The sequence below is a fragment of the Artemia franciscana genome, chromosome 5, assembly GCF_032884065.1.
Source record: "Artemia franciscana chromosome 5, ASM3288406v1, whole genome shotgun sequence".
NCBI lineage: Eukaryota > Metazoa > Arthropoda > Branchiopoda > Anostraca > Artemiidae > Artemia > Artemia franciscana.
This window is the reverse complement of record NC_088867.1, coordinates 3,756,081-3,775,362: the sequence shown is the minus strand read 5'-3', so window position 1 is coordinate 3,775,362 and position 19,282 is coordinate 3,756,081. Positions and strand designations below refer to the sequence as shown.

The 19,282-nt window shown below is 33.7% G+C and overlaps 1 protein-coding gene across 3 annotated transcripts in view; it reads right to left on the bottom strand.

Annotated features, from left to right (window-relative positions):
- Positions 1–3,227: 3,227 nt before the first annotated feature.
- The window catches only part of LOC136026892 (uncharacterized), a 39,562-nt gene continuing 23,507 nt past the window's right edge, over positions 3,228–19,282 (bottom strand). For all 3 annotated transcript variants that reach the window (XM_065703699.1, XM_065703700.1, XM_065703701.1), the window contains exons 3-4: positions 8,744–8,932; positions 3,228–4,152 (exon numbers count right to left, since the gene is read on the bottom strand). In XM_065703699.1, the coding sequence (XP_065559771.1) occupies positions 3,890–4,152; positions 8,744–8,932 (452 nt within the window). In that variant the 3' untranslated portion in view covers positions 3,228–3,889. The remainder of the gene's footprint in view (positions 4,153–8,743; positions 8,933–19,282) is intronic.

Here is a 19,282-nt window from a genome sequence, read left to right as displayed (position 1 = left end):
AAGCGTAAAGAGTGAGGTATTAGGAGGAGGTGAACCCGTTATATGCGTAATATTTTCTGTTTCTTTTTAAGTTTTAATGCTACTCTTTACTTTCAGTTGAAAAAACTTTTTCATATTTATTTTTTCATTGTTTTTTTTTTTAAATAATGCTAGAAAATACAGCGCTTGCTTCATGGAAATTTTCTTCCCCCATGACAAATTCCTCCATGGAAAGTTTAACCCACATAACCCCCTCTTCTCAAACCCTCCTCCCAGCCAAAAAATCCCCCTGAAAACGTCTTCACACTTCCCAATAACATTACTATATACAAATACTGGTCAAAGTTTGTAACTTGCAGCCCCTCCCACGGGGACTGTGGGGGAGTAAGTCGTCCCCAAAGACATAGTTATAAGGTTTTTCGACTATGCTGAATAAAATGGCTATCTCAAAATTTTAATCCGACGACTTTGGGAAAAATGAACGTGGGAGGGGGCCTAGGTGCCCTCCAATTTTTTGGTCACATAAAAAGGGCACTAGAACTTTTCATTTCCAATCGATTGAGCCCTCTCGAAAAATTCTAGGACCTCTGGTCGATGCGATCACCCCTGAAAAAAAAACAACAAAAAAACAAACAAATAAATACGCATCCGTGATTTGTCTTTTGGCAAAAAATACAAAATTCCACATCTTTGTATATAGGACCTTGGAACTTGTACAGTAGGGTTCTCTGATACGCTGAATCTAATGGTGTGATTTTCGTTAAGATGCCATGACTTTTAGGGGGTGCTTCTCCCTATTTTCTAAAATAGGGCAAATTTTCTCAGGCTCGTAACTTTTGATGGGTAAGACTAAACTTGATGAAACTTATAAATTTAAAGTCAGCATTAAAATGCGGTTCTTTTGATTTAACTATTGGTATCAAAATTCCGGTTTTTCAGAGTTTTGGTTACTATTGAGCCGGGTCGCTCCTTACTACAGTTCGTTACCACGAACTGTTTGATAATCCTTGGTCTAAATACTGGTTTCCCATTTGTTCTATTTTAAGTAAAAAAATGTATCTATTTTATATGCAATAAAGTTTTAGGGGCTGCTGCCAACTCTTCACGTTGGGTAATTTTGTTTTAAGTCTTAATCTTGCTTCATAATCAAATAGTTCGTGGTAACGAACTATAGTAAGGAGCGACCCGGCTTAATAGTAACCAAAATTCTAAAAAATGGACGCTAAAGTTAAAGACACCTCTCTCTTTACGCTAAAGTTTTTTACTGTTTTAAAAAGTAGAGTTAAGAGAAAGAGTCAAAATTTGCGTAAAGAGCGGGGCGTTGATGAGGAAGCAGCCCCTTTCACATACGAAGCAATTTCTGTTCATTTTAAGTTTTAATGTCGCTCCTTACTTTCCGTTAAAAAAACTTGTTTTTTTTATTTAATTCTATAGTAAATTCGTTGATTTGGTAATTTGGCTAGAAAACATGCAGACGGAGGAAAATGCTCTTTCATGGTATTGGACGTATCGAATCCAATGGAGGCAATTGTGATCAAAGGCATAATTTATACTGTTCTTAGTTTCGACAACCAGCATTTCACACGCATTGAGAATAGTGCTTCTGTTAATCTCCTCATCGACTCTAATTTTTGCAATGAGGCTTATGCTTCAACGCTTCCATATTGAGCTGAGTAAAGCTGGCAGAGGTTAGCAGAATACGCTTTTCAATTGCATGTTCAAACTCCCCCCTCCAAATCAACATGGGATCCCAGCTGCACAAAATTTTCGTGATGCAAACCAGGGAACAGCACATAACGAGATAAGGTCAGTTGGACCTTCCTTCCCAAGGAACACATCACGACCCATAGATATTGTGCCAAGAGGCTTTGTATAATTACCAGAATAGCATATCCCACGCGCCTTCTTCTTTCATTTCTCCCTGCTCTTTAATTTTTCTGTGCAAGAAGGCTTCTAGAGGCTTCTGCCAACCTTTGGGCAATTTTGTTTAAAGTCTTAGTCTTGCTTCATAATTCTATAGTAAATTTGGTGATTTGGCAATTTGGCTAGAAAACATGCAGACGGAGGAAGATGATGATGAAGATGGGAAAAACAGCAACCACTTCAAAAATGAACTGTCGGCTGGTGGCTGGCCAGACGAGTAAACGGTAACAAAAACCGTTGATTTCAAGTCTGGTGAAGAAGTTACAACCATTGATCTGTATTCATTATAGAATAATTACTAAGAATACAGGAAAATAATAAAACAGCAAAATAATATATAAAGGAAAATAATAAACAGGAAAATAATAAATCTTGCTTCATAATTCTATAGTAAATTCGGTGATTTGGTAATTCGGCTAGAAAACGTGCAGACGGAGGAAGGTGACAATGAAGATGGAAAAACAGCAATACCACAAAAAAAGAGGACTACTATTGAAGGAATATAAAATCTCAAAAATGGTTGCCATTGAGAAATCGTAATCTTGACCTCTTGAAATCAAATGGTCGACCTCGTGGACCACATGTAAACGCGTGTGCATTAGCCTACGCTTCAATTACAGCCAAACTGTTTTATAATTATGTATAGCTATTCAATAATAATAGAGTATTAGTTCTCAAGAATTATTTGTAAAACTATTCAAGAATAGCAATTATGTAGAGATAAAACTTTAACCCATTAGGGAAGAGACCCTCCCCCCAATTCTGGGTCTTAATAATTCAGAAAACTCAACTTGGAATGGCGCAACTACTGTTATATTCCTTCACTTCTCTAGCTACTTACTTCCTACGAAGACTGTGCACCCAAAATTTATATGAATTGATTATTGAAATATTTATAAAATCTATCTTGAAATTTATTGAAATCTATATGAAATTTACAAAACTATCTTTAAAGAGTCACTAATACAATGTTCACAGTGAATAACTCAAAGTTATAATTACAAAATACCACTAACAAGAACATAGTCAGAAAAGGGAAAAGGGAGTCAGAAAAGGGAGAGGGTTTAAAGGTTCAGAAAATCATAAAAATGGAAGTGATATTTTGACTGTAAAAGTCCCTGATATGGTATTAATTGTTATCTCTAATCGATCATTTGTCTTTCCCTTCCTCCTCCTCCGCCTCCTTTTCCAACTCAAAATAAGCTCTGACTATGATATTGAATGTTACAAGGGAAAAACTGCTAAATACAGAATAATCTACATAGTTCAAACAGTATTTTAGAGCAATGCTGTAGCACCATCTGTTTTTTATACTCTCTTAAATATAAAAGTCACAGTAAAGGCTGTATTCAGGGGAAAGGCTAGGGGGTTGTAGCGATCCAAGTATCACTAGCACAATATTTATGGCAAAAATGCAACCAGTAGCCACAACAAACCAGAATGAGTAGCCGAGTTTGGCCAAACCGGCCGTTGTCCAAAAGTTGTCTTTGTCTTTTGGCACCATCTGTTTTTATGCTCTTAAATATAAAGGTCATAGTCATGGTGTATTCAGAGCAGGAGCAAGAGGTTTTACCCTCCCCCCCCTTTCCCCTAAAATATTTGTCCGACTCATGAAAACGTGCTGAAAATGTATGAAAATATATTTTAAATGTGTTATTTAAAGTTTTTTTCTGGTAAAAAACCTCCTCTTCCCACCCGACAAAATTACCCCCCTGACAAAAACATTGGATTCGGCCCTGGTCAAAAATATTGGATACTTTACTGGTCATAGTAGTGAAGTTACTAAATAAAAGATTTGGTTTTTAACTTAAACAGGGATTCTTCTTTTATTTCATATTTGATGTGAACTTTTTTTTACATTTTTGAGAACAGAATTGAACACCCTACACAAAAGAAAGTCCTGTTTCATCACATGACCTACAAAAATCTACTGCAACGATCTTGATGAATATAGAGAAGGATAGCTAAAAATATACAAATCTACAATCTAATACAATAGCGTAACGCCATTTGGTTTTTCAGTTCTTATTCTATTTCTTTCTTTAACTGACTGTTCTCCAAGTATCACTAGCACTATATTTATGGCAAAAATGCACCCAGCAGCCACAACAAACCAGAATGAGTAGCTGAGTTTGGCCAAACCGGCCGTCGTCCAAAAGTTGTCTTTGTCTTCTTGTAGCAGCACATTATCTTCCAGTCTTAAAAAATATTGTATTACCCATGTGACAATAGCTCCAACTGTGCAAGCGACTAAAAAGAAGAATAATTTAAGACCATAGAAAAACAAAGAGTTAATTTTGAAAATGCTGTGGCTAAGAAATATATCGTTCTTTTATTGACGAAAAATTGATTAAAGAAACAACGGGTTTAATTTCTATAAAGCAGTGAACAAAAATAAAATATATAAACTACACTTTAAATAAAAATAAAAATACTCCGAATATTTCGGCTTCACGTCCACGTCCATATACAAAAAATATAAACAATAAAATAATGTTTTTTTTTGTGTTTTATTTGTCGTGGTATTTTATTTATGATGTCATGGGAAATGGAAAAGCAGTGTGGTCTAAGAAATTGTTCTTTTATTGGTTAAATATTTCTTACCAGAGAACCAATCAGGTTATGAAAAGGTAAAGTTATTTATCACTCCGGAATTACAGAATAGTGAAATCAGATCCAAAACCGCATTACGTTAATAAATCTTTGGAATCAACGAGTAATTTTTTAACGGTATAATAAGACAATGATTTATTTTTCTCTTTGTTAAGACTCAATCCTTTTATCTCAATTAATAGGTCATTCATTTCAAACAGTTCGTGGCAACTCCACACCTGTTAGAATAAGTAATCAAACAGTTCGTGGTAACGAACTGTACTAAGGAGCGACCCGGCTCAATAGTAACCAAAACTCTAAAAAATGGAATTTTGATACCAATGGCTACATCAAAAGAATTGTATTTTAATGCTGATTTTAAATGTATATGTTTCATCGAGTTTAATCTTACCCATCAAAAGTTACGAGCCTGAGAAAATTTGCCTTATTTTAGAAAATAGGGGGAAACACCCCCTAAAAGTCATTGAATCTTAACGAACCATCAGGTTCAGCGTATCAGAGAACACTATTGTAGAAGTTTCAAGCTCGTATCTACAAAAATGTGTAATTTTGTACTTTTTGTCAGAAGGCAGACCACGGATGCGTGTTTATTTGTTAGTTTTTTGTTTTGTTTTGTATTTTTTCCCCAGGGGTGATCATATCGCCCAAGTGGTCCTAGAATGTTGCGAGAGGGCTCATTCTAACGGAAATGAAAAGTTCTAGTGCCTTTTTTAAGTGACAAAAAAATTGGAGGGCACCTAGGCCCCCTCCCACGCTAATTATTTTCCCAAAGTCACCGGATCACAATTCTGAGATAGCCATTTTATTCAACATAGTCGAAAACCTTATAACTATGTCTTTGGGGACGACTTACTCTCCCACAGTCCCCGTGGGAGGGGCTACAAGTTACAAACTTTGACCAGTCCTTACATATAGTAATGGTTATTGGGAAGTGTACAGACGTTTTCAGGGGGATTTTTGATTGGGGGAGGGGTTGAGAAGAGAGGGATATGTTGGGGAAACTTTCCATCGAGGAATTTCTCATGGGGGAAGAAAATGTCCATGAAGGGAGCGCAGGATTTTCTAGCATTATTTAAAAAAAAAATGAAAAAATAAATATGAAAAAGGTTTTTTTCAACAGTAAGTAAGGAGCAGCATCAAAACTTAAAACGAACAGAAATTATTACGCATATTAGGGTCTCACCTCATACTTATACCTCGCTCTTTACGCTAAAGTATTTTTAGTAATTTCCACTATTTATTCTACGGCTTTTTTGATTCAGGGGTCATTCTTAAGGAATTGGGACAAAATTTAAGCTTTAGTGCAAAGAGCGAGGTACTGACCAGGGGTTGAACCCCCCTCATATATGTAATAAAACATGAGAATACAAAAGTTCGTTACGTTAGCTAATTTTTAAGTTACGCATATCTTTTACTAATAAAAACATTCGTAAAAAATTAAAAGTTCTAGTTGCCTTTTTAAGTAACCAAAAAATCGGAGGGCAGCTAGGCATCCTCCCCCGCTCCTTTTTTTCTCAAAATCATTCGACCGAAACTATGAGAAAGCCATTTAGCCAAAAAAATAAATATGCAAATTTTGTTTTAATTATTCATCTGTGGAGAGCCAAAATCAAAACATGCATTGATTCAAAAACGTTCAGAAATTAAATAAAAGAAACAAGTTTTTTTAACTGAAAGTAAGGAGCGACACTAAAACTTAAAACGAACAGAAATTACTTCGTATATGAAAGGGGCTGCTTCCTCATCAACGCCCCGCTCTTTACGCTAAAGTTTGACTCTTTCTCTCAACTTAACTTTTTAAAACAGTAAAAAACTTGTGACCTGAAAACTTGCTGAAAACAGTAAAAAACATTGTGAACACAACTGCATGAATCTAGTTATAAGAGATAGTACTTCAAAGGAGAAAAAATCACGCTGCATTAAGAAATGAAACCTAGTAGGAACATCAATTACAAAAAATCCTGAAGCCAAACTTGAAACGAAGAGAAATTAAACAAGACAAACAAGACAAACAAGAGCGCAGCTAAGAAAGTGCGGGAAACAAATTTCCCGCGTCTTCTTAATCAAGTGAGCAGATTATATCTGTTTTTTATTCGACCCCTTTTCTTATGAAAACAATTCTTGCTCACCTGCCTACCCGACACAAAGGTGTTTCATCGCAAAACTGTTGCACAACAAAACATAGCGCATGTGTCGTCATTCGAAACAAGTCGGCTGACCATTGGGGGATCCAGGGGTGGGGAACCCAGGCCCAATGGACAAAGTTTTCAGACATAAGTGAAATGAAAATTTTAAACTCAGCAATTTCCTTGACGGGGGCTCTGGGAGCCATTTTCTGTAATGGCAGTGACAAATATTTAAAATCACCTACTTTAAAAAAAATCTAGATTTAAGAAATAGATTTCAGATTTAAAAAAAGTAGATTTAAGAAAATCTACAAACAATTTCGCTCGTTTTTTCATCAAATCCAGACTTTCACTGTTATTCTAAAGAGCAATAAGAAAATTGTAATTCACCTTCATACAACATGTTTAGGTGAAAAGTGTAAAGAAGAATAATTCTTCATTAGGTGATTCAAAAGCAAATTATTCTCTTCTTAAATTGCTATTTCAGGGTTTGATGAAAGAGGCTCTGAATCGCCTATCAGTTCTCAGCTACGCAAATCGGCTCCGTCAGGAAATTCATGGCTTGCAAACATTTGGGGAGAGTATCGGTTGGGTTATCTTGTAAAGAAGGGGAAGGAACATCTATAGATCGAAAATGTCTTTCAAAGTTTCATAATACCTTCTACCAGCCACAATTGTTTAGTGAGGGTATGATTCCTTGTTTTTTTTTGCGGGAAGAGGGGGAGGGGTAATTGGATTTGGAAGCGGATGATATTATGTAGCGAAGATTAACAATTTAAGAGTTAATCAAAGACATTGATATGGTACTTTCAATAAAGCACTCCATAAGTATTATTCAAGCTCAAGAATTTGTTGCTAGTGGATAGGAGTTTTGCCATAGTTGCGAATTTGTAGGTTGAGAGTGGTTTATGTTGAACTTTAGTGTTGCTTGAATATATTTCTTTTTGGAGGGAACTGGTTTGAAATCCATATCCTTAGAAATTATTCGGAGGTTTAAAGGGCTAATTTGAGGTGAGAGGGATGTTTTACAGCCATTAAAGCGCAAATAATGGCATGAAACTTGCAAGCTTATGTAACACATTGATCTTTAAGATATTTGATATACATAAAACGTTACTTTAATCAAATAACAGAAATAGGTGAAGCTAAAATTAAATCTTACATATTTCACGCATGAGGGGGAGGGGCATGATATCTGTTTCTCTAAACTGATTGGTTTCCACCAGGTGTGGTAAAAACCTGTTGGATTTTTACCGTTGCTCGTGTGTTACAATGTTTAATTCTGTAGCACATGATATCTATTCGGATAATAAATCTATGGTTTAGCCACCAAAAAACCAATCACTCGTCAAGACAAAGTTTAGATTAAAGCTCTAGACTTCCTATATCTTTGTTCTTGCTCATACCATCTTTAGTCTTGCTTAGCCAATTCATATATAAGATAATTTATATTAGTCTTTATGTTTAACTTCAGGGTTTCGTTTTAATTTATTTGTTTGTCCTAAACTTGAAGGGGGATTCTGCCCTCACCCACCTCTCAGTTCAACTTCAACTTTCGTATAACAAAGAAAAACTTCACCAGGCATCATCCGGATCATCACCATCAACTTTTTAATTCAACTTTTTATATCGGATCATCACCAGACATCAGCAAAAAATGGTAAAATCAATCATTTTGGAGACGCTGATCTATGATCAGAATATCATGCTGGCAAAATACACGGTAAACAATATAGGAACCTTTGCTAGTGACACAGAAGGACCTCACCTAAACGCATCGTGGCTCTAGTTGATTATCAAAAAAGGACATTAAAATGATGGCAATATAATATCCTATCGTCACAAAAATTATATAGTGAAGCTTTTGACCAAATTGAATTATAAAGATAAAAGTCAATTATTTAGATTTTCACATAAATTAGGGATTGGAACTCTTTTTTTAAGTTATCAAATGCTGGTATATAGCTAAGAAAAGTTGAGATAAAGTTGAGCTAAAAGATTCGGACGACATGACAAAGTCATGTCATCTGACATGTCACAAACAAAGTTTCTCAATGCTCCTTATTCTCCATATAAATTTGTATAAATATATTCAAACTTACAGGCTATTCCATTAGTGACACAGAGCCCTACAGCACCACACAATGTAGGCGCTGGAATGGTAACCGTGTTTATGATTGCCAGGACACCAACTATCAATGAACAAAGCAGAGCAGCAGCCAAGCAAGCTACAGTCGCTGCCCAAAGACCGGTGATCAAGAATTCAGGATCTTGATATAAAGCATCAAGGACTAAAAGAGAAAAGAGTATTTACAATATAGCCAAAAAAGTAACCTTCAGAAAATTTAATACATTTAGGCATTTACGAAGATATGATAAGAGGAAACTAATAAATTGTGCTGACTTGTACCAAAACATCAAGATAGTCATATAATCAGATTCTTTAGTCCCAGATCTATCCATTGATCGAGCCAGAATTATTATATTACTTAAAATTTCCCCCAGAGAAGGATTAAAATTACTTAAAAAACATAAAAAAGTTATCCTTATTTTGAAAAATTCTAACAAAATTTCAAATTACTTTTCATCTAAGAACCAAACTTGAGAGTCCCTCTAAACCAAACTTGAAAAATATGATTTGGTATATATATAGAACTGAATCTCAGTTACAGTGTGGTAGCAAAATTCTCATCTTCCATTTACACAGTAAAACAGCACGAGAGCGGAAAAATAAATACCGACATTTGCGAGTTAAAAAAATTACAAATTGCTAACCCGAGAAATGGTCCTAACTTTTCAAAAAAAGGTATATTTACAAAACCCTCATCGCTCATCACTGATTACTGAATCACTCAAACACAAACACAAACAAAATGGGTAACTTTAAACACCATTAGAAAACATATAAATTATGAGAAAATGCATGGAATAAATTTGGAAAGGATAAAAACATTTGCAACCAGCTACGTCACAGATTTTGAATTTTTCGTATTAAAGAAACTATTGCCCATAATATATACCTTTTCCCTTGTATACTGTAAAACAGATCTAATAGTGTTTTCACAGCCACATTGCTCGGCCAGCATTTTGATGGTTAGAGCTTGTCTAACTTTAGGATTCCCGATAAAATAGCGTGCATCTTTTTTTATTGAAAGTTTATACAAATAAAATAGAAATCATACAGAAATAGAATAGCTATAAAACAAATTAAAATTTTGAAGTACAAAAATTATTTGAGCTGAGATTCCGATATTCATTTACATTTATAAATCAAATCGTTGTGCAAAGATAGCGCCGATCTCCAGAACATTCTAGCGTATGTAGAGCTCAAACCACTCGGCTAGAACGGAAGTCCAAAAGCAGAAGATAAAAATTGAATGCCAACTATAGAAAGGATAAAAATATTCTAAAAAACTAATCTAGCAAAAGATATAATATGAAATGCCAAGGAAAAAAGTATAAATAAGCATAAATACGAACAAAATATGTACATATAAATATATATAAAGGCTGAGAAACGAGTCACTAGTAGTATTTCCGTCCTAGCCAAGTAATTGCGACGCTCAACAGGCAATCCTATGTCCTTCAGGGTAGTTGCTCAAGTCCTGATGTCGCGATTGATTTTGTTTAGTATGGGGTTTAGCGCTGTAAATCTGTAAGGTTAGCCAGTGTCAACCCAGCTTCTTTTTTTTTATTATAATTCAGCTCTCTTCCAGATTTGAAAACTTGCCAAAATCTCTGCATATTTACAGCCGCTAGCCCCCATTTTTTATGTCGATTTCCTGATATAATCCACTATGATAATACCTCGCAGAGGATGGGGGGATTTGGAAAAATCTTATCAAGAAAAATAAAATTAAGAAAATATAGCCTGAAAAGGAACAATTTATCTTTTTAATGCCCCTTGTAAAGTTATCTTCTTATGAGTCATATGAATCTCTCCTTAAAACTTTGAGTGTTACGTTATTACATGACCATTGTACATCAGTGATTGAGATACATTTATGTTACCAAATCTAGCAAGATTTTAGAAAAATATTGTTCTTTGAATTCTACGAATAAAAGAAAAACAAACTTCCAAATTTTCAAATTTATAAAAAGGATTTCTAAAAAAGGGTCGTAAAAAATGTAATTATGTAATTATGGGTTTTGTCTAATTTTTTCTTAAGTTTGTTTCACTAAACATTTGTTTTTTATGAATTTTTAAAGAAAATTTTTTGCTTGCTTAGGAAATTTTTTGAATGTCGTTCTGTATGCTGATTTCTAAAAAAGATCAGAATTTCAAATACCCAAGGTTTTTCGGAACGATTTTTGAATTTTATTTAGTCCGTATATAAAACTTCATCATACAAAACCACAAAACCATTGCACAAAAATTATGAATTTCAAACAGTTTTTGTTGAAGAATTTTTTTAACGTTCGGTGTTTATGTAGTTTTTCCTATAGCTTTGTATTTCCCAAAAATTGAGTAAATTCGAGTTTTTCTGATGGATAACTTTTAATTGTTAGAAAAACTTATGAATGTAGTTTTTTATGCTGACTTCAAAATAATGATGAGGAATTTTAATATATAAAGTTTTGGCGGAATGGTTTTAAAATTAGTTTAGTCTGTCTATAAAATTTCAAACGCAAACCTGCAAAGGCACTACAGAAAAATTACTGACATTAAAGAATTTTTGCGGTTGCATTGTAGAACTTTTTAATCCTTGGTTTTATAAATTATTTTTTTAATTTTGATTTTTCTAAGAAGTTTGAGTAGCTTGGAGTTTTTTAAAGGGATGGTTTTGAACTGTTAAAGTAGTTTTTTGATGTTGACTTCAACAGATTGACCATAATTTTTGTTGCCAAAATTTTTTGCGGAATGACTTATGAAATTTATTTAGCTCATAGACAAATTTTCCACACAATAAACCATAAAACCATCACACAAAACTGATGGGTATCAACAAAATTCTTGTGGTTTTGCATGCTGAATTCAAACATGTAATCAAAATTTCCCTAGTATCCAGGATTCTTGGGTTATACTTTTTTTTGTCTTAAATCTGCACAAATTCAACAACAACAAAAATTCAGAATCGTTACAGCAAAATTATTACTTTGTAAATGCGATTGTAAATTAAAATCTACTGATATGTAAATTATGTTTAAAAAAATTCCTACGAATTCAAAACTGACCCTTTGAAAAATCGAAAGCCCCAAAATTCTGCAAAGAAATGAAGACTTTATAAATCTATTGCCTAACAACCACAGGAGAAACAAAAATTCAAATGGCACATCCGATGTTATATTTAATTGTAAATTAAAACTTACTGCTATATAAATTATGTTTAAAAAATTTCCTACGAAATCAAAACCGACCTTTTGAAAAATCCAAAGCCCCAAAATTCTGGAAAAAAAATGAAAATTTTACAAATTTATTGCCTAACAACCATAGGAGACACAAAAATTCAAATGGTAGATTCGAGGTTGCATTTAATTGTAAATTAAAACTTATTGCTAAATATATTATGTTTAAAAAATTTCCTACGAAATCAAAACTGACCCTTTGAAAAATTCAAAGCCCCAAAATTCTGCAAAAAAATGAAAAATTTATAAATTTATTGCCTAAAAACCATAGGAGACACAAAAATTCAAATGCCACATTCGATGTTGCATTTAATTGTAAATTAAAAGTTACTGCCATATAAATTATGTTAAAAAATTTCCTACGAACCCAAAATTGACCCTTTCAAAAATCCGAAGCCTCAACATTCTGCAAAAAAAGAAAAATTTACAAATTTATTGCGTAACAGCCATAGGAGACACCAAAAATTCAAATGGCACGTTCGATGTTGCGTAAAAGCTGCATTTCAGGCCTAGACTTTACCTATTAAGGTGAAAACTTTAAATGTACAAGAGTAAAACAAATGCGCTGTCCGCGTTGTCAACAACGCCTGTTGGTTGCTCCTTCGCCTCACTCTGATCTTTGCTCTCCACGAATATAGCCATTCTTCACTTGGGCCCCTGGCTCTTCCACGGTTATTATCATTATGTTTCATTTCCTTCGTTTAGGTCTTTGGCCCTTTCACGCTTGTCAGTTTCTTTCTGAATTATTTTCTTCTTTTAGCCTGTTGTTTGTGGTATTTTTTTCAGTTCCAAGAGTTGCCAGCCTCTTGTTTAGTTTTGACTGATATATTGTAATTTTTTTTTTTGCTGTGAAAATTTCATATATTGGAATTTGTTTACAATTAAATAAAAAAACAAGTTTTTCAACTGAAAGTAAGGAGCAGCGTTAAAAATTAATACGAACAGGAATTATTACAAAATATCAGGGAGGTTGCCCCCTCTTCAATAACTTGCTCTTTGCGCTAAAGTTTTAGTTTTTGTTCCAATTATCTAAGAATGACTCATGAAACACAAGCGCCATTTAATTAGAATAATATTTTTTGTAGTTCTAAAAAAAACTCTAGCGTCAAGACCGAGGCATTGAGGAGAGGGCAACCCTTCCCATATTTGTGATAACTTTTGTTCGTTTTAACTTTTACCATTGCTTCTTACTTTTACTTGAAAAAACTTCTCCTCCATGGAAGGATATTCTCACGTATCCCCCCACCAGATCCCCCACGAAAAAAGTTTGTGTACTTCCCAATCACCAATACTATGGGTAAACAATGGGCAAAGTTCATAGCTTTTATCCCTTCCCTGGGGCTGTGGAGGTCAAGTGATCCTCAAAGATAGGTCTATAGTTATTACATGTTTTGACTATGTTGAACAAAATGACTGTTTCAAAATTTGGACCAGAAGACTTTAGGAAAAATGGCTGTAGGAGGGGGTTAGCTGCCCTCTAATATTTTGGTCATTTAAAAGGGCACTAGAACTTTTGATTACCGATAAACTGAGCCCTCTCCTGATATTCTGGGATAACTAGTTCGATGCGATCAACCCGGGTAAAATCAAATCAACCAGTTCGTGGTAACGAACTGTAAGTAAGGAGCAACCCAGCTAAATAGTAACTGAAACTCTAAAGAGCGAATACCAATATACCAATTTATTCCGATAGATATATCAAGAAAGAGAATCGGATTTTTATGTTAATTTCAAATATAAAGTTTTACTAAGTTTAGTCTTTCCCAACAAAAGTTACGAACCTGAGAAAATTTTACTTCTTTCGAAAAAGGGGCGAAACACCCCTTAAAAGCCATAGAATCTTAATGAAAATTACATTATCAGATTCAGCGTATTAGAGAAAACAACTGTAAATGTTTCAAGCTCCTATGTGCATAAATGTAGAGTTTTGTATTTTTTTTTTTTACAGAAAGAAGATCACGGATGCATGTTTATTTGTTTGTTTTTTCTTGTGTTTTTTTTTTCTAGGGGTGATTGTATGAATCCAGTGGTCCTATGACATCGAAAAGGGCTCATTTGAAAAGACTCACTGAAAAGTTCTAGTGCCCTTTTTAAGTGACGAAAAAAATCGGAAGGCAACTAGGCCCATCCCACGTCCCTTTTTTCTCAAAATGGTCCAACCGAAATTTTGAGGTAATCGTTTTGTTCAGTAGGCTATAGTTGAAAGTCCAAGAACCAAGCCTTTGAAGACATCATGACCCCTCACAGTCCCTGGGGAAAGGTCTTTAAGCTACAAAATTTGCCCATTGTTTGCGCATAGTATTTGTTATTGGGAAGCATGCATACATTTTTCTGGTGGGGGGGGGGGGCAAACTTTCTGCTGTTGAAATTTTCCACGGGGATAATTTTCCAAGGAGAGGGAAGTTTCCAGGAGATGAGTTTTTCAGGGGAGCTTTTACAATGTGGGATTTTGCCAGAATTCCTACATAAATTTTTTTTTATGTCTTGTTTTCTCTTCGTCGACTCTATTTTACGCGTGGAAACTAAAGTTTGAGTGTAAAAAGTGACTTCTCGCTCTTTACGCTAAAGTTTGAATTCTGTTCCAATTCTTTAAGAAGGACTCCTGAAACACTATGTTCGTTTGATTAGAACAATAAAGAGCTTTTTTTAACAGTACTAAAAACTTTAGCGCAAAGAGCGAGGTGCTGAGGAGGAGCAACCCCCCTCATATACATAATAATTTTTGTTCGTTCTAAGTTTTAATCTTGCTCCTTACTTTCAGATAAAAAAAAATTGTTTTCTTGTTTGTTTTTTTTTATAAATAAGAATTTTAATTATAATAAGAAGAAGCTTTTTTTAACAGTACTAAAAACTTTAGCGCAAAGAGCGAGGTGCTGAGGAGGAGCAACTCCCTTCATATACATATAATTTCTGGACGTTTTAAGTTTTAATGTTGCTCCTTACGTTAAGTTGAAAAAATTAGTTTTTTTATTTGATAAATGAATAAACACGCATCCGTGATCTTGTTTTTGGCAAAAAAAAATACGCAAAATTCCTCATTTTTGTATATAGGATCTTGAAACCTTGACAGTAAGATTCTTTGATATGCTGAATCTGATGGTGTGATTTTCATTAAATTCACCTGATTTTTTGGAGGTGTTTCCTGCCTTTTTCAAAAATTGGGTAGCTCTTCCCAGACTTTTGATGGGTAGCATTAAACTGGATGAATGTTATGTATTCTGAAAAAAAAAACCATCAAAATCCCTTCCTTTTGATGTATCAATCGGTTACTATTGAGCCGCTTCGCTCCTTACTTAAAGCACATTACCATGAACTGTTTGATTTCCATGGAATGTTACCATTTATTCTAGTGAATTCTCCTATGTGACAGGCAGGTCCATTGGTGTACCCTAATTAACCAATTTTTTTTTACATTCAGTAAAGCACGTATACAAAATTTTTTCGGAGAGAAGAGGCTAATAATTTTTTTTATAGATAATTTCAATAAGAAGTTCTCACCCGCCTCCCCCCATCCTGTGTATGCTCCTAAGTTTAGCATAGGCTGCATCAATACTTAAGCTACAAGCTAAATATTAATTTACGAAGTACAACAAAAAATCCAGTTATTAGCTGTTTATGCTGGTATTTTTAATATTTTTTTAATTTTTTCCGCTTTTTGGCTCAATAGTAATTGGTAGGCTACTTGCTAGTTCAAGGCTTTTTTTAGTTTTCAATTACTTTCTTAGGCATTGTCTGGTCTGTCCTCAAAAATATATCTCAAAGTAATTTTGATTTTCTATTAGTTTTTCCTTAATACTGCAAAATTACTGATTCGACCTTGATGACATATCAGAATTACTTGGGGGCCCACAAAAATTCATTATATTAGCCATTAAATGAGATTATATTATATTACATATTGCTCCACCAAAATTGATTATATTAGCCATTAAATGAGATTATACTATATTATATATTGGCCCACCAAAATTCTTTATATAGCATTAAATGAGATTATATTTTATTATATATTGGTCCACCAAAATTCATTATATTAACCATTAAATGAGATTATATTACATTATATTAGCCCTTAAACGAGCCACTAAATTAAACTACCAATTAAACTTACTAAATTATGCATCCTTGGATAATCTTTAAAAGCGTGTCATGCTCTTTAACATACTTAGCTAAATATTCCCATAATTACCGAAAATACAGGATTATAAACTTTCATAATCCTGAGCTGAAAGTGAAAATATTCCCATGGATGTCTTGGCGGTTTTTTTTTCACTTAAGTCTTTGTTAAGACTATGATATATCTATTTTAATCGGCTATTTATTATATGTATTAACTTTGCCAAAACGAATTTCAAAACCCATCCTTTTTTAGTGGAAACATTACCAACCATATTTGGATTTAACCTTGGAGAAATACTCAAATGATAAAAGAGATTTGTCTAGAGGTAGCAATTAGTAGGGCCCTATTGTGACTTCATCAGAAGCTATTTATGCAAAACATCTTCCTACCCGACACCACAAAAAGGATGTTTTTCTAAAAGAAATTAAAAAAAGCTATTTAAAAAAAAATTGAATTTCAGAACTCACTAAAATAGGGCGCTATGTAAGTTCTAATATTGAATTTTTTTGATATATATTTTTTTTCTGATGGTTTTCACCATTCTAATTAAATAAAAAAGGAGTTTTTTTTAAGAATTTGAAAAAAAGATATTTTAAAAAAACTCGCTAAAATAGGGCGCTGTGTAAGTTCTAATGTTGATTTTTTTTTTCATTCCTTTCCGATGGTTTAAACCATTCTAATTAAATAAAAATGTATGTTTTTCTTAAAGAATTTGAAAAAAAAGTTATTTCAAAAAAGAACTCGCCAAAATAGAGCGCTATGTAAGTTCTAATGTCGAATTTTTTGATATTTCATTCTTTTCCGATGGTTTTAACCATTATAGTTAAATAAAAAAGGATGTTTTTCTAAAAGAATTTGGAAAAGGTTGTTTAAATAAAACTCGATAAAATAGGGCGCTATGTAAGTTTAGATGTTGAATTTTTTTATATTGTATTCTTTTCCGATGGTTTTAACCATTTTAATTAAATTTTTCGACTGAAGGTTTTTTTCAATTGAAAGTAAAGAACAACATCAAAATTTAAAACGTACAGGTGTCATTACGTATATATGGGGGCGGGGCTGCCCCCTCCTCAATACTTAAATTTGATGGTGGAATTTTCAATTGTATCACTTGGCTTTTTGAGGTGTTTCCCAATTGATTTTTAAAAATCAGGTGTTTCCCAATTGATTTTTAAAAATCAGGCAAATATTCTCAGGCTAGTAGCTTTTATTGGTTAAAATTAAACTTAATGAATACTATATATTTGGAAACAGCATAACAAGCCGATTCTTTTGATGTATTAAAAAAAAAACAGTTTTTCAACTGAATGTAAGGAGCAATATTAAAATAATAGAGATTATAGCGTATACGTGGGGGGGGGGGGTCCCTCCTCAACACCTCACTCTTCACGCTAAAGTTTTTCGGTATTTGTAAAAAAAGTTATTTATTGTTCTAATCAAACAGTCCTTGTGTTTCAGGAGTCATTTAAAGAATTGGGACAAAATTTAAACTTCTAAGTAAAGAACATGGTGTAGAGGAGTGGACAACCCCCCTCGTATACGTAATAATTTCTGTTCATTTTAAGTTTTAATATTGCTCCTTACTTTCAATTGAAAAAACTAGTTTTTTTTATTTAATTCCTGATCGTTTTTCAAATAACGCTAGGAAATCTGGCTCAGCTTCCACGGAAAATTCTCCCTTCCCACGGAAATATCCTCTGGACAATTCAATCCTGGTCAAAATTTACCCCGAACAATTACCATTAACCCCTGCACGCGTGAAATTGAGCCAGTAAAGAGAAAGCAAGAAAGAAGAAAGCCATAAAGAAATTTTTTATAGGAATTCTAGCAAATTCCCCCAGTATAAAGTTCACTCCTGAAAAGTTCACTCCTTAGAAAATTCCCTCGTCGTGGAAATTTCTCCCCTTGCCAAGTCCCCCAGAAAAATATTCGTCCTCCCTTCCCCACCCGACAAATGTATGCACACTTCCCAATAATAAATACTATACGTAAACAGTAGGCACGTTTTATAAATTGAAGACCTTTCCCCAGGGGCTCTGGGGGGTCAACTTGTCTCCAAAGACATAGTTATTACGCCTTTCAACTATGCTGAACAAAATAGCAATCTCAGAATTTTGATCAGACAATTTTGGGAAAAAAGTGGCATGGGAGGGGGCCTAGTTGCCCTTCATTTTTACAGCCACTTAAGAAGGGAACTAGAACTTTTACTTTCAATTAGAATGAACCCTTTCCCGAAGTTCTAGGCCCACTGGGTCAATACAATCACCCCTGGAAAAAAAAAAAACACGCATCCGTAATATATCTTTGGCAAAAGGCTCAAAATTCCACAATTTTTAGAGATAGGAGCTTGAAACCTCTACAATAGGGTTTTCTGATACGCTGAATCTGACGGTGTAATTTTCATTAAGATTGTATAAATTTTAGGGGGTATCTCCTCCATTTTTCGAAAATCAGGCAACTTTTCTCAGGCTCGTAACCTTTAATGGGTAAGTCTAAACTTAATAAAACTTGTATTTAAAATCAGCATAAAAATCCAATTCTTTTTATATGCCTATTGATATCAAAATTCCGTTTTTGACAGTTTCGATTAGTATTGGGCTGCGTCGCTTCTTACTTACTATTCGTTATCACGAATAGTTTGATAACTGCTACACAATGCAAACAGGGAAGGATCTTTCGTAAAAACACCACAAAGATGACATTTTTTGTAAAGAAATTTATATATTTTGTTTGTCTTAATCCAAGTATTTTCAGTTGGAATGGTCAAACTTTTCTATAAATTATATGTTACACAATATTATATATTATTATAGTCACCCTTATAGAAGTAAACACTCACCCTTGTGGTTAGGTATTGCACTATTCGTAGAGAAACCCGTTATTTCCGTAGATTCTTATACATATTCAGTCTAGAACTGATAATTATATTATAGCCAACTTATAGTTATATAAATTGTATTATAATTTTATTACAATCATACTATATTTTTGGCACATCATCTTCTTACATGGTAATATAACTTTTCCTATCAATCAATTGCCTAATTATATTTTGACTATAATTGAAAGAATCTGTCCTATATATTTACAATCATATTTTCCACAGAAAATGTTCACATTTATTATATTCTCTCTGAAAAAAGTACGTCTGATCGAAATCACAAAAGGGCTGTAC